Source organism: Micropterus dolomieu, linkage group LG12 (assembly GCF_021292245.1).
Source record: "Micropterus dolomieu isolate WLL.071019.BEF.003 ecotype Adirondacks linkage group LG12, ASM2129224v1, whole genome shotgun sequence".
NCBI lineage: Eukaryota > Metazoa > Chordata > Actinopteri > Centrarchiformes > Centrarchidae > Micropterus > Micropterus dolomieu.
The window spans coordinates 14,766,406-14,781,647 of record NC_060161.1 but is presented as its reverse complement, the minus strand read 5'-3'; the positions used below and the strand labels follow the sequence as shown (position 1 = coordinate 14,781,647).

Sequence of the window (15,242 nt, the reverse complement as noted above, 5' to 3'; positions counted from 1 at the left end):
GACCCTCTTCATACCGTATTGAAACGGCCGCACCTGCTTATTTTGATTTTTTTTGTTTTTGGTCAGAGGTGGAGAGTTGTTCTCGTCGCGGTTTATACCCCCCTTCACACAACCTCTTCCTCCTGCCGTCCTCCAGCCGTATCAGGGCGGGGAAACAAACGGTCCCTCACCGCGCCGACATGTGCAGGTCCTCCGCCAGCGGCCGCTGGCTGTCTCTACCTCCGCGGTGAGAGAAGGAGAAAAAAGAAAAACAAAAGAAAGGTTGCGCTCCACCTGGTAACAGCAGCCTCAAGTGAAAAAAACTGAAGGCCCGTGTTATACAATAGCACCCCGTCTATGTCTGTCAGACTGACGCGTTTTGCCTCTGTCCCCCTTCTCGGTTCCCGTTATCCGGTCGTCCTACAGCGCGTCAGCGAGCTGCGTCAAGAAGCACGGAGTGAGTTAGGAATATGCCGGAAATGAGGCACCCCTGCTGTCAAAATAAAACAAGAGCTGGAGAAAACAAAACTTGATGGTTTACAGAAATGCATGGCAATACAATTAACCAGTTGCTGCACAGTGAGCCATGGAGATGTTTGAGGGTCACTAAGGCGGTTGCACGCAGTGCTCATTTGGTAAAGCAGCACTGAATTGACTTAATTAAAAAGACATAAATACAATTGACAAAGATGTCAAACATTTGACTATAGCCTAAGCCTGAATCCGTTAACACACATTCATGCTATTTGTGCAAATCCAACTCGTTTGGAGACGTTATTTCCACCAACAGAGACAGAGCAGATTAAAAACAGCTAAAAGTAGGCGAGCAACAATAAGTCAGCACTCCGTCCAGGGAAATTTGGATTTTCTCTCTCATTCCTCTGGCCTCTTTAGCCATAAACAAAGTGTCCCCTGATAGGTTGGTAAAGTTGGGCCTGCAGTGTGAGGCTTCCTGACATAACAAGATTTCTTATGAACTGAATGAAATGACACTCAAGTGAGGCACTGGCATGCAGGTACACATCATAGAAAGAAGGTGGAAATAGGCCAACTTGAAGCTATAGGCTATCAAAATGCTGATCTAGAATTTAAGCTGATAAGATTGCCATGGAGTTATAAGTCTCTGTGATCTGTCCTTTTATAACATTATTTCTTGTAATGTGGGGCTACCTCACTCTCTGCGTGTGCAAAACTATTTCTGTGGACTGAAAACAGCCTGTTTAATTTCATACCGTAACTACAAAATATCACACGGTAGGTGCATTAATAAAGGTTTTATTTTGAAAGCTGGGACCGGATGCTCCTTTATGTCACTCTGCCCGGCTTGTCGCTGGTTCCTCAGCCTAAGGTGGTGCAGGGAGAGAGAGAGGAATGAGGCTCCTCACTGCGGATGACGCTATAGGATGGATTTATTTATTTATTTGCCTTTATTTATGTGCCACGGCTTTGCCTCTTAAACCCGGTTCATTTTAAACAGATGCGTCATTAGTGCCTCGCGCCCCTCTGCCAAACCTCTGGCCGCGGTTTCATCCTGCTATGAAATATTCGCTCCTTTTCTCCAGCAGCGCGCCGCTTTGACGCTCATCAGTGTTCCAGTCTGACTCCCCGCCTCCCCCACTCCTCCCCTCCCTGTCCCCCATTTTCCTCGCTTCCCATTTGAGGTGAGCGCGCGCGTGTACGTGTGTTGTTTGTGCGTGTCCGCGGGGTTGTACTTGGCTTTGAGGATCAAGTTCCATACCCGTCCATTGTTCCTCTCTTCACTAAACCACTTGTTCTCTGTCTTGCTCTCTCTACTTCACACACACACACACACACACACACACAAGCTCGCGCACTCAAAAGCGCAATTATGCACGCGCTTTCATCTCCCTCTGAAAGTCACACCTTGGCTGGCAGTGAGTGTGTTTTGCTGGCGTGTTTGCGCTGCCAGCCTTGAACCCTCCTTCTCACCATAAACACAGTCCATGCTTATAATCTTAATTCCAGTTTAAGGGCGTGCGTTATCCCATGCGCCTGCGCCCTTTTCCATGCGTTCCTCCTCCCCCTCCACCCCCTCCTCCTCCTCAGTGTTGTGTCGCAGATGAGCTCAGCCGGTTGCCTTCTGAGAAAAACATCGGGGGACCAGCGGAAAACCCGCTGCTGGTCTGCTTCTCATTTTCTATCACCAGAGGTTGTGTAGCACTCTGTTATTGTTTTGTACTCTACAACAGCACGTGTCTAAATTATAATAAACATAATCTATTAACAAGACTGAAACGTCTAAAGCAGCTCTGTGAGGGCCTCACAGTGAGCATGCTACTAACATGCTCACAGTGACGATGCTAAAGTGCTGTTTTTACACAGGTACCATTTTGTTCCCCATGTTGCATCTTAGCATGTAAACTGGTAAGAATATCTAGTTCAAAGCACAAAGTATTCTACAGCTGAATTTGATGGAAATGACATTAGCTTTGCAAACTAAACAAAAGTAGGCCTATTGGACAAATTTAAAATTTGACCAAATGAAGAACAGGAGGTTCATCAAAGTCAGTAGGTTTCATCCTCTGGGGAGCTTCAATAATAATTGTTGAGATATTTCAGTCAGGACCAAAGGGGTGAACCGACCACCAACAACTGGCCAAAAATTGTCAATAAGCAACAAGGTGCAATGTTGATGTCCTATTAATGACAGTGTTCAATCTGTTAAACTGAGACGATATCAACAGCTGAATGATGAAACTTGTGGTCACATAACATTTATGTTAAAATGCTCAAATGTAGTGTAACAGTAATAATGTCTTTTAATAACAAATAAACGTGTTTTAGTAAAATGTTTTTATTTTTTAAGACCTTCTCTGTATCACAACATAAATATATTAATCTAATTTATGATAAATACAAAATACAAAAGCCACAACTAGGCCATATCTACAGATATATTGTTTGTAAAGCAGAATAATCTATGTAAATCATCCTTTGAAAAACCAAAATCGTCACTATTAATTTCCTTTACTGCAGTAGCTCCCATAGAACAGGTTTGAGCAGCCACATGGTTCTCGTGTTGTCAGATGCATGACAAGGAAGTCAAATGGGAAAATCACGTTATTTCTCTCATTTGATTCACGTGAAATAAGCACAAAAAAGTGAATTTTTAATTATACAACCATTGTCTAGAGCCACAGCGGTGAGGGGTGTCAATGGGCCACTTGATCTGTTTCTGACTCGATGACCCTGTCACCATCATCATCCTTCAAAAAGCTCATCCTGCTGTTCACTGCTTCTCCCCGTCGTCAGTGTTCAAATAGCTTAGTTTGTAAAACACACTGGTGAAACTCAAGTTTTTACATTATTACAAGCCAATTCAAAAATATGTGATGTCATGCATACATTTGTCTGGAGGGTCTTGAGCTCACAAATAAATTGCTCATGGCAGGATTTTACCACTAGATGGCCCAAGACAGATAAATATTACAGATACCCCCACTATTTATTAGTTGCAATCATTTCAATTACCTCAATCCATCACACATTTAATATGGGGACACTGGGGCCCCTAAGGGTTGGGGCCCTGGGCACTTTGTCTGGTTAATAATCCACCCCTGCAAGCAAAGTCTGGTAAAAGGCAGAAATTAATTAATTAACGAATGAAGAAAACAGAAGAAATTATTAAAAAGAAAATAGATAAATCTTCAATCATAAGAAATGTATAAAAATAAATTGTAGCTTTTAAAAATCAAAAAGAAATCTCAGCAAATTGATTGACTTTTTTTCTTGGATTCAAATATTGCAATACATAAATAAATTTCATATCAGTAAATAAATCAGTAGCAGCAAAATATGTGTGTTTGATAATGTGCTTTAAACAAGGTAAAAAGAAAAGAAACCATAAAGAATAAAGTTTCATCGAGTTAAATCAAAATGCCTGTAATGTAATATGATGTAATATGCAGCTAGGCCAGGGCTGTGCGGTTAACTTTGGCAATTCATATGTTCACACTGCAGCTGCAGGCACAGATGGAAATTTCTCCTAATGAAATTTCCCTGAAGTTACAAGGAAGTGAGAACTCCACCCTATCTAAAATTACCACTTCGAATGTTGAGTTTTTCAGTGTCTCGTCTGTGGATTTAGGAAAAGATAATGCCTAACTGTGATTTATTCAAAAATAAAAATAACTGTACACTTTTATTTAATTGTTAATTTATATTTCACCTACAAGGGCTTAGAAACCATGGACCCACATGTGGCTAATTTAGTGCACAGCGTTTTGAGCTGTTATGCAGCAAAGTTAGAGATTCAAGCAGCTATAGGAGTAAAGAAAAACCGGACTCCAGTCTCTGAAACCTCCGTTAGGAAAGCTGAATGTGAGCAACAGGCCAGACATTTGCTTGCTGCTTTGGTTCACTCTCTGATGTCAATGTTTCCATTCAGATGCCAGATGTCTGGGTTTACTCATAAAGTCTTGCATTTTACTATTGTACTCGGCCTGCATATTTTCCCTTCTAATAAGCTGGGCTGTAGTTCTTTCAGAAGAAGACTGAGATTTCAATCATCAGATGTCTCTGTGCTGTGATTTGGTACCTCAGTTGAATGGCCATTGTCCAAGCTGGTTTATATAATCCAGTTTGATTAAACTGTTACAGAAAGATATCAATTAAATGTCGATTTTGGCACATGGAAACTGCTCTTACTTGCCTACGTGCCACTGGTTACTAGTCCCACTTACTGTAGTATCCAATCATTGATCTCCAGGAGCTCAGAGAGGGAGAGATCCCTTGGGGGATCCTCCAGTGGGGGCAGAGAGGGTAGTGGTTGAGAGAGAGGCCCGTCAAAGCTGCTGGAGCTAGCCTGAGACACACTAAGGGGACTCGGGACGGTGAGCAGGGACAGCAGAGACGCTGGTGAGACGTGTGGACTGTAACTTGTATTTAAGGCAAAAGCAGAGGCAGGAGACAGTTCTGGGTTTGGTTGAGGGGACGCTAAGAAGGACTGAAGAGCAGGATCTTGAAAAGTCGGCGGTAAAAGAGAACATGGCTGACTTGAACTGATTGGATTGCCGCTAAACTGACTTGGATGAAGCTGGGACACATTCGTGGAACAGGCTTGCACTACTAGACCCACATCCTGTGAATGAGAGTAAGGGGGCACTACATTAGAAGGAGCAGTTGGAAAAGAGGCTTGTTTCATTAGAAAGGCATCCAGGGCGCCAGGATGAAGTGTAGAAAAACCCGCATTTGCTGTCACTGAAGGACTGTTGTGGACGGTGCCCCGCCCAGACTGAGGCTGAGCAGCTGTGGTGAGCGAGCTGGAGGGTACAGGGCTTGAAACAAGGCTGGTGCAGAAATGCATAGGATTTGTCAGCCTTGATGTTATTAGAGAAGGAGCATCTTCGCTAAACAAAGAGTGAGGGGCCGGGACTGTGGAGAAAGAGGCAGAATAGGGAACAGTTACAGAACTGGAGGAAGTGAAGAGTTCAGCTGGCGAGCTGGTGGATGAGGCTAATGTTGTAGTTGTTGGAGCAGGAGCTGAAGGTGAGAGACGAGGGCTTTCAACACAGTCAGGGGTTTGAAGCTCCAAGCTGGAGGTAAACGAGGTAGAGAGTGAAGGGCCAGCAACCAAAGTGGAGCTTGAGGCCCGGGGAGGGACTTTAGGAGGACTGGAGCAGGTCTGACAGTCAGCTGAGGGGGACACTGGGAGGACTGTTGTTAAGATGGAGCTGGATTCGGAGGCTCTGAGGCTGCAGAAAGGCTTGTGGCGCTCCAGAGCCGTAGTGTAGAGGTGGAGGTCTTTTTTCAACGAGGCAATCTCCTTTTGAAGGGCTGAGTTTGATCGCTCCAGGCTCTGGAGCTCCTAACGGTGGAGTGAAAAAAGGGAAAACGGTTTAGAGATGAGCATGAGAGGCGAAAAGATCCAGAAATGACAAACAGTTCATGTAGAGTTGAGTAGGTTATATCTTTATTATCCTTAAGAGTGGCACTCAGCCATAAAAACTGATTAAAGACTTATATCAAAAGACAAATAATAAACACCCCGCCTGACTTGTGCTGCAATAAAAACACTACAGCCATCCTCGAAGAAGAACTGTAATACTGCTCGTAAGTTAGTAAGTGACAGCTCTGCAGGTTCAGCATGAAAGGGGGGGGTGGGTGGTGGGGAGGGCAAATAAGGGATTCCCTGCTGAGTAAAGCAGAGGGGGTACGTTTAATTTGAAAAGGAAAGAATTAACATTTCGTTAAAAATAAACCTCTTCTTGTTAAGAGTTTCTATAATTGTTTTCTCCTGGTTTATCAACCAAAGTCTTGCTTTTATGGCCTCCATTGGGCTCCAGTGCCGGCTGAAAACAACTTACAGCCAGAATTCATCTACATTGAGCACCAATGACTGCGAGTACAGACTCAGAATAGTGTTTCCCTCCCTCTGATTACATTTCTACTAGCCTACATTGTTACTACATTCTTCCTAGGCTACATCTACACTACTACATTTTCGTGACAGGTCACGGAGTCACAGTCAAAGTGGCACTGCTGTGCAGTTGTGCGTCACGTGCGCTGACCCTTTGAACCATGCACTGCTGCCACCTCCGTGATTTTTGAGTCAAACTTGTTTCTGCCAGCGACGCTTCTTCAAATTGAACTTGAAGGACACACAGAGAGCAGAACAGAAAGAGAAGTCGAGAGAGAGAAAGTGAAAATGAAAGCCTGGACTCAACAAAACTTCAACAAAAGACACACACCTTCACATATCCAAGAAACACACTTATCCAACCAGTTGTAACAGGTAGCATATGATTTAAGAGGAAGATAAGACAAATGAATTGGTGTGAAAGACAAATCTCTTCTACCATGAGGTTGGATGCAGCGCAGTTAACTACAGGTTATTATCTCGTCATGAGGAGAGTAACAAAACACATTTTATGGTGTGTGTACTGAGGAGTGCTCATAGCCTGTAAGAAATAAAATCATTGCTAATGTAGAACAAGTGAGGGCCACTGCTCAGTGACAGACTCTTGTTAAGCGAGCTAACGCAGTAGCACAAAGAGGCCAGCAACGACAGAGAGGCAGCAACAGCGTGTAGAGACAGAATATTTTCACATCGAACCCTGTGAATCAAGTTGTTTTTTTTCTGACCAAACGGAAGTTGGTGATTGTTGGAACAGTGGAAAGACTAACCAAGAATTTTTTGGTGTGTTTTATTTTGTTTTGGTCGAGTTTGAATAAAATGTGTTTTACGGTGAGTTAACAAATCAATTAAGCTAGTAGTTGGTGAAAGAGAGAAACTTGAATTCATTAATAGGTGTAAGAATACTTCCTTTTCTTGACATTTGAGTTTATTTTGTTTATTACACACACAGCTGTGCTAGTAAATCAGCAATCGCCGTTTGTTTGATGGTGGCCAGTTGGAAATATATTGCCGAAAAATACTTTTTTGTCTACAAATCTGTGTATTCACTTCAGAGTTGGATGAGAAGATCGAAACCCCTGTCATGTGTGCACACTGAATATGAAGCTACAGCTTGGAGATGGTTAGCTTAGCTCAGTATAAATACTGAAAATGGATGTTTGTATGGATTAAACAAGAGAGATATAACTTGTTGATTTGCTTTATGTGTGCCATAGTACATGGATTTTGTTACCTAGTAGCTTCATATTTAGCATACAGACAAGAGATTGGTATCGATCTTCTTATCTAACCCTTGGCAAGAGAGTAAATAACTATTTCTTTAATGTGATTTTTAATTTTCCTCAACCTTTTAAGAATGACAGCACATTAGCAAAATTGCAGACTGTATTTGGTTTGTTTCAAAGGCTACACTATCACAATCCTTTAACACCATATTTGTACAGTAAGTAGCCTATAATATTTCCCATGAAGCTTTCTAAAGTGTCGTGAAGTCCTTAAAAGAAGTGCAGCCCCTCTTGCCTCATTAAATCTAATCAATAACTTGACTTAGCCCATAAACTTTGTGTGCATCTCTGTGTAACACCACCTTTGGAATTTGTACCACAGGAAAAATAAACGACGGAGAGACACAGAATGAAATGATGTGTGTGGATGTGTGTGTGTGTGTGTGTGTCTGAAGGGCAGACAAGCAGAAAAGGGAGGGCCAGTGGGGAGGGAAAAGCAGAGGGAGTGAAAGCCCTTCTCCTAAAGCAGAGTATTTACAAGAAACGGCTACCAGCATGCTATGACATTACACAAGACACACACCACTAGTCAAACAGCCTGTGTTTGAAAGAGAGACAGAAAGTGACAGAGTCACAGGGCGCCGGTATAAGGAAGGAAGCAAAGGAGAGAACGAAGATAAGGAGTGAATGTTTCCTACATCATGAAGTTCGTCCGCTCTCTCTGTTTGTTTTCTGCGGCTCTTCCTCGCAGCATCTCTGTTCTTGTCTCGTCTTTTTGTCCCCCTCTTTTTCACCTGTTGTCCCTCTCCTTCCCTCTCCTGTGAAGGTGGATGCAACAGACACAGTTAACCACACTCATCCGGTGGTAGTTACACACTACGTGTGTGTGTGTTTTTCAAGTCAAGTGAATACTTCTCTTGTGGCATCCCCCAATGCCGTTTAAGGAATCTTTTTTAAAAGCAGACATTTATAACTTTTTGATATTGCATTATGTTTTGATAGATTTCAAAGTTTACAAGGTCATGAGACAAACATTTCACATGAAATTACATGTGCTCTCTCAATTAAAGCAGGAAGTTGTTGTGCGTGATGTTAAACTCAGGATCAAAAGTAATTTGATGAACAACAAATCAAGTGTAGATGTGAAGGTGAAGTTATTTTCCTGAACCTTTCCTTACTAAACTTATGAGGCTGTAGCACAGTGATGGACTAAATAAATATATGTAAAGGTTTCTTTCTTCCATATTTTTCTTCATCAAATGGACCCAAAATCTGAAAAAAAGAAGCACTAACTATTTTGTCTATATTAAATGTTCATCCCAGATCATTTGGTAAAATATAATGAAGATTACATTAGATTCATTTGGCAGACACTTTTGTCCAATGCGATAACTCAACAGGAGACAGATCAATTTGGAAGTGCATCCCTCTCAGCTAAACAACTGTAACATAATAATTGATGATGGGTATGGGATGGGAACGATGGGTGCAGAGGCTGATCAAACTAAAAACAACGTACATCAGTCAGACAGCGCAAATAAAGAAAAGAAATTCCTGTGTTTTAAACTCGGAAATACAAATCACTTTTTTGTCTTTTTAGAGCACTTGGCTGATTCCATTTTAAGTATTGGGGGGGGGGGGGGGGGGGGGGGGGGGGGTTGCCTTTATTCAATAATGGACAGTTGAGATGTGACAGAAAACAGGGGGAAGCAGAGGAGGAATGACATCCAAAAAATGTCCCCAGCTGGAGTTGAATGGGGGAGTTTGCAATTACAGCATATGGTAGGCCTCTGAGAGATTCTGCATGTGAAATCTCTGTAACATTAGTCCTATTAAAGGGACTGAGACTGTATTTAAGGTACAGAAAATTTTGGTTGATTTGAAAGTGCTTTGAAGAAGACAGAAACAAAACAAGAAATGCACATATCAGAGTGGAACATGTAAATTCTACTTTATTGTAATAGTAGAGTTTTATTGTAGTGTATTTATAGGCTAATATTTACATTGTATTTGTGATATTTCTGCTACAAGAATTAGGCTACAATTTATTTTAGCGTTCAGTTTTCCTCCTGGTAACCAAACACTTACATCCATCAGGGGTGTTAATATAATGCGAGTATAGTCAGTTTTGTCATGCTTTATTGATCGGTTGGTTGATTGATAAGGAGAAGGAGAACTTACCGATCCAGCCGTGTTGCTGTGGCTCTCCTCAGCTGACGGTGATCCGGGGCTGTTGGGCTGGTACATCGTGTCCATGAATAACGGGGACATCTCTCCCCAACCCCGCAGCAGACTGGGTAGCCGGTTGTCCGACTGCTCGACTGTCCACCGGCCGGATAAATATTCACCCAGCCTGTATCATCCGTGCAGCGTGCCCGCATGTGAAACAGATTCAACCATTCAATCGCTGGAGTTTGCGCACAACCGGCGCGCCTCTCTGCACCTCGGAGTAAAACGTTGAATGAAAAAAAAATATGAGTGCAGGCTACTAAATAGGCAATGCAGTATTTCCGTGGTGCAAACTAATGTCTGATGTTTGCTTGGTGACTTATTGTGTCTGTAAATGTGTAGCACGGAGTGAGGCGCCCAGACGGCGTGTCTGATGGCTTTTGAGCGCAGGGGGTTTGGCACTAGACAGCCGATGATGCAACGTGATTGCTTTCAGTTTCTCTTTATTTTAAACTGACCCATTGCGGGGTAATGGTGGGGCTATGGGGGTGGGTGCTGCATTCAAATGCAGTAGGTTAGTTTCACTTTGCAAGTTTGTTCCGGTGAAACCGGTAACAAGAATAAAAATAAATGAACCCGGTGATAAAAGTAACTAGTGGTTGCTACTTTTTAAGTACAGGAGAACCAAAAAGCACCAGAATGAACAGAACAAATAAACATCTTGCATGTTTCTGATAGTTTCCCCTGCGACAGCCTACAGTGGATTTTTAGACTCATTTACAGATAGGTCTACTGTTTTTATTTGTAGCCTACACGAAGCCTATCTACTGGTGTTTTAATCTAAAATATAGCTATAGGCGACTTTTATGCATACTCTGTCATTCTGTGTAAGTAGCCTACATTTTTCCATTAGTAGGCTATCATACAGCTTCGTTGCCTTACTGCGTTTGCGTGGTCATCTACGGCGTCTACTATTTCTGATCGGACATGAACACACCCTGGTGAATGAATGGGAAAAGATGTTTCGGGACAGGAAGAGCTCGGGGGGAAGGCTGAATGAGCAATTTAAGGTTGCGCCTCCTTCACGTGCAGGGAATTTCTCAAGTGCTTTTGCCAGGAAATGAATGGCCAAGCCCCCAAACGGCAGCCAACAGCTTTTACCGGTCCTCAGGACATGACAAACTCACTACACAGTGCTATTTTTTGACCATGTGCATGACTTAATCCTTTCTCATCAAAGTAGCCCATACAGAAATGTTGCCCGTCATTAAATTGATTAACGTAAATTTATGAAACTATGTTTTTTTCTGTTAAATTATAGGAATATAATAGGCCTACTAACCATTTCCATAGTTTTAACACAGTGTACTGTGACTTAATAAAAATGACAATTTATTATTGATTCCTATAAAGAAGCCCTGTGAAAAATAACTTTTTAGTAGGTTACGAATAAGGAACAATTAGAAAAGTTTTAGATGGCAGGAAGTTTTAAACATTTCTGTAGGGGTCAATGCCCTGTCCTCTAAATGCTGTTTCAGCTCTCCGACATTCCTCAAAAGAAGAACACGATGTTGTAACCGCCTCACTGTGTAGCATGATAAGAGGTTTATCGATGAATTCACACCCAGTCTTGCTACAAACTATAATTTAAATGTGCTGAGTTAAATTTTCCGCCTAAAGGTCAATTTATTACTTTTCCCCCGAGCTTTCAACCACAACTATCTGAGGTACATTTGAAAGTCCAGTTGTGTTAATATGTCAAACTACCATTTCCAGGGTCATAAGTGAACTTTTCACGCGCTCTTGCGTTCACGTAAAGCATGTTTTATCTTTTACGAAAATCGCATTAACTGTATTATTGTGTTCCGCGTTTTCAATCTGTATTTTTCGTAAATACATCCGTCTTCTGTATATTTCTGGACACGAGTTTTGACATGCAGAAGATTCCCCGATTGCTTAAATCACACCTGACTCCCAGGACAGACACACGGGGGCGCCAAACCAACAGACCTAAATCCCAACCCACACCTTAAAATGCCCACTGACCAATCAACCAGCGCCGAACGTCCGCAACAACCAATCAACGCTCGCTCGAAGACAAAGAGGCCAATCGGTGGCTGCATGAGGCGGGATCTACGTTACAGCCGCTTCCTGGTCGCGATGCCCCAGATCAATTGTCTCTGCCCAGATGGATGCTAAATATCTTTCATTCAAAACTACGAATCAGTACAAGTAGCCTTTTTATTATAACTGCAGTTGAGCGGGACACCGTCGCGATGGGTTTGCTGACGATTTTAAAGAAGATGAAGCAGAAGGAGCGGGAGATGAGACTGCTGATGTTGTATCCTGTCTGCAGCGGTTTGCTGGTTTGTTAACTTAGCTGGAAACAAAGTAGCACTCATGTAGGCCTGCCAGCCTTACTCTAATCAATAACAGAATAGCTTTTGTACCCGTGCATGATTACATAATGTAGCATAACTGTTGCACGTGTGTGCGTGAAGTCCTGCGCATTTTGTGATGTATCATGCTATCGTGCTAGCTCGCTACTACGCACTTAACGTTAACTAACTCTGGGTGAATGAGAGACAGCGAGGCTCTCATCACGAGGTTGTTGTTGTTTAATAATTTGGTGTGTGAGAGTTTCTTCCTTAACCTGGCTCGCGCAGAGGCCTGGACAACGCGGGGAAGACCACCATCCTGAAGAAGTTTAATGGAGAAGACGTCAGCACCATCTCCCCGACACTGGGCTTCAACATCAAAACAGTGGAGCACAAAGGGTAAGGTGCACAGTCACCGCGTGACCCGAAATGAAGTGTTTATTTTTTCTTACATACATAATATACATAGTCTGTGAGAAAAAGAAAATAAAGGACAGTTGGATTCCATTTAGCTGCTTCATTTTCAGGGTCTTGGCTAATGTCCTGACAGGCAGCATGTGAGCTCTGTCCTCCTGCTGGCTGAACATTCCTCTGTTTACTGTACTGTCTGTTCCTTTTCTGAATGTTTCCTTTTCTAAGTCACTTTCACCTCTGTGGTGTGTAAATGTGTTTGAGAAATGATCTCTGCTGTTCTAGTAAACAGCATTTGACAAAATGTGATGAGTGGCACTAAAATTTAAAGATGAACGCGTTATTAATGTAAGGCAGCGGAGGAAAAATGTACTAATGTCTGTTGTTTTTACACACTTTTATGGAACGCCCTGGCATTAATGTATTTTTCCTATCCAGGATCCATTATCAGGCAATAGTCAGTGTTACTCCACATGCTCTCCTGTCTCTGTTCTGTGTTTTCTAGGTTTAAATTAAATATTTGGGATGTGGGGGGTCAGAAGTCACTGCGCTCCTACTGGAGGAACTACTTTGAGAGCACAGACGGGCTGGTGTGGGTGGTGGACAGCGCAGACAGACTCAGACTCGAGGACTGCAGGCAGGAGCTCAGTGCACTGCTGCTGGAGGAGGTACACACACACACACACACACACACACACACTGAAGTTAAAGGGAAGCACATGGTGGGTTTAGTGGTTAAATTTGCTGCCACTAGGTGTCTTTCACATCAAAAACCGTACTGCAGTGCACCTCCTCCTCATGGACTGCACCAGATTTGCCAGGTCTTGTTGTGAGATGTTGCCCTACTCTTCAACCAAGGCACCTGCACGTTCCTGGACATTTCTGAGGGGAATGGCCCTAGCCCTCATCCTTCGATCCAACAAGTGCCAGACGTGCCCAATGGGATGGAGATACGGGCTCTTCACTAGCCATGCTAGAACACTGACATTCCTGTCTTGCAGGAAATCTGCACAGAACGAGCAGTGTGGCATTGTCATACTGGAGGGTCATGTCATGAGGAGCCTGCATGAAGGGGACCACATGAGGGAGGAGAATGTCTTCCCTGTAACGCACAGCATTGAGATTGCCTGTGACTACAACAAGCTCAGTCCGATGATACTGTGACACACCGCCCCAGACCACGTCGGACTAAAATACAGTGTCCTGGAAAAGGGATGTTTCTTTTGTTTTTTGTTGAGTTTTGTTAAAAACAATCAAGATATAAAAAGTGTGTTGGAAAAATGTGGCTTAACACTGGATAAAGAGTCAATTTATGGCAGACAACCACAAAGCTGATGCATGCTCAAAGGGGATATGACGCCAGTGACAGGCGACGCATCGGTACCTTGATTTAACATGATCATTTGAGCATAATGTAAATACAAATCACAAGAACACACATAGCATGTCTAGTCGTTTTTATACATTTAATGCAGAAAAGTTACATATCTTTAATTGTGCATCTTTTTGTTTAGTGCTCCATACCAACATTTAACCCCCCCACCTGTCCCCTCATTTCTGAGATTAAAGGACCTTGTTCTTCTTGCACTGCTTTAAGATAAAAATCCATAATGATAATTACTGTATCATTATTATATCAGTCTCTACAGTTTAATGTTTCTTTCCCTCCATGCAGAGGTTAGCTGGTGCAACGCTGCTGGTGTTCGCCAACAAACAGGACTTACCAGGAGCCCTGTCAAAAGAGGCGATACGAGAGGTGAGATTTCCACCCAAATTACTGATAATACCTTTTTCAGTAATGTAAGGAATTTCAGTGATATCGCTATTGCTGATTTAAAAATTCTTCATTACAGTTGAATTACCCAGAAACATTCTGTGTTTTCCTGCAGGCGCTGGCCCTCGATGAGATCAAAAGTCACCACTGGTGTATCATTGGTTGCAGTGCAGTAACTGGAGAGAATTTGTTAGCTGGAGTGGACTGGCTATTAGATGATATTGCTGCAAGGATCTTCACCACTGACTAACAGACTGTGTACTTGATGCTTTTTTAAGCAGCAGCCTGTCACGCTTGGTGAGCACCAGTAGGACTCAGGCTCATTTTTGGACTACGAGGATTTAAAGTCAAACAGCTCAACAAGTTTCATTTTTGTTCCATCACCTTCTGTTTGCTGTCTGTGTCCATGTTTACAGGAGTCACACCACTCTAATGTTATGTAGGAGGGAAAGATTGTTTTGAGCAAGTTAATGATTCACCCATAGAAACCCAAGTTAAATTTGTACACTATTCATGACTAACATGAACCTTCTTGTGGTATGTCAGCTGATGTGCCTCATGCTTAGTGTTGAATAAATTTCAATGCCCACTGAATTATTACTGTCATTGATTTGTTTAGTCTGAAGCATAGTGTTAGTGTACAAAGCAACACTGCAGATTTGAAATTGAGAACTGAGCCAGTTGTGGGCCAATAACAAGGCTACTTTATCACAGCATAACTGGTTTGACTTAAAGCAAGAAGTGTCTTGGCTCTGTTTCACTGAGTTAATCTGAGATTCTAGATTTGATGTGCAACAGGTTTTGTCTGCTTCAGTTTTAACTGGCTTGCCCCCTCTGGTCTGAAGGCAGTTTATGTAGACTCTGTTATGACTAGACAAGCCCCCACCTGTCTGCCTTAAGAGCAGCAACCAATTGGACACTTAAATGTT

The 15,242-nt window shown here is 42.6% G+C and overlaps 2 protein-coding genes across 2 annotated transcripts; one reads left to right on the top strand and one right to left on the bottom strand.

The window, feature by feature from the left end:
• Nucleotides 1–2,830: 2,830 nt before the first annotated feature.
• On the bottom strand, nt 2,831–10,239 carry batf2 (basic leucine zipper ATF-like transcription factor 2). The gene is made up of 3 exons (XM_046064970.1): nt 9,763–10,239; nt 8,280–8,399; nt 2,831–5,806 (listed from the first exon to the last, which is right to left on the bottom strand). Exons 1-3 carry the CDS (start codon nt 9,850–9,852, stop codon nt 4,679–4,681), a joined length of 1,338 nt encoding a protein of 445 aa, XP_045920926.1. The 5' UTR covers nt 9,853–10,239; the 3' UTR covers nt 2,831–4,678.
• Nucleotides 10,240–11,868: 1,629 nt separating this feature from the next.
• Nucleotides 11,869–14,907, top strand: arl2 (ADP-ribosylation factor-like 2). Its single transcript, XM_046064898.1, has 5 exons — nt 11,869–12,091; nt 12,417–12,527; nt 13,045–13,207; nt 14,215–14,295; nt 14,429–14,907. The coding sequence occupies exons 1-5, from the start codon at nt 11,943–11,945 to the stop codon at nt 14,561–14,563; spliced, it is 639 nt and encodes a 212-aa protein (XP_045920854.1). The 5' UTR covers nt 11,869–11,942; the 3' UTR covers nt 14,564–14,907.
• Nucleotides 14,908–15,242: the final 335 nt, after the last annotated feature.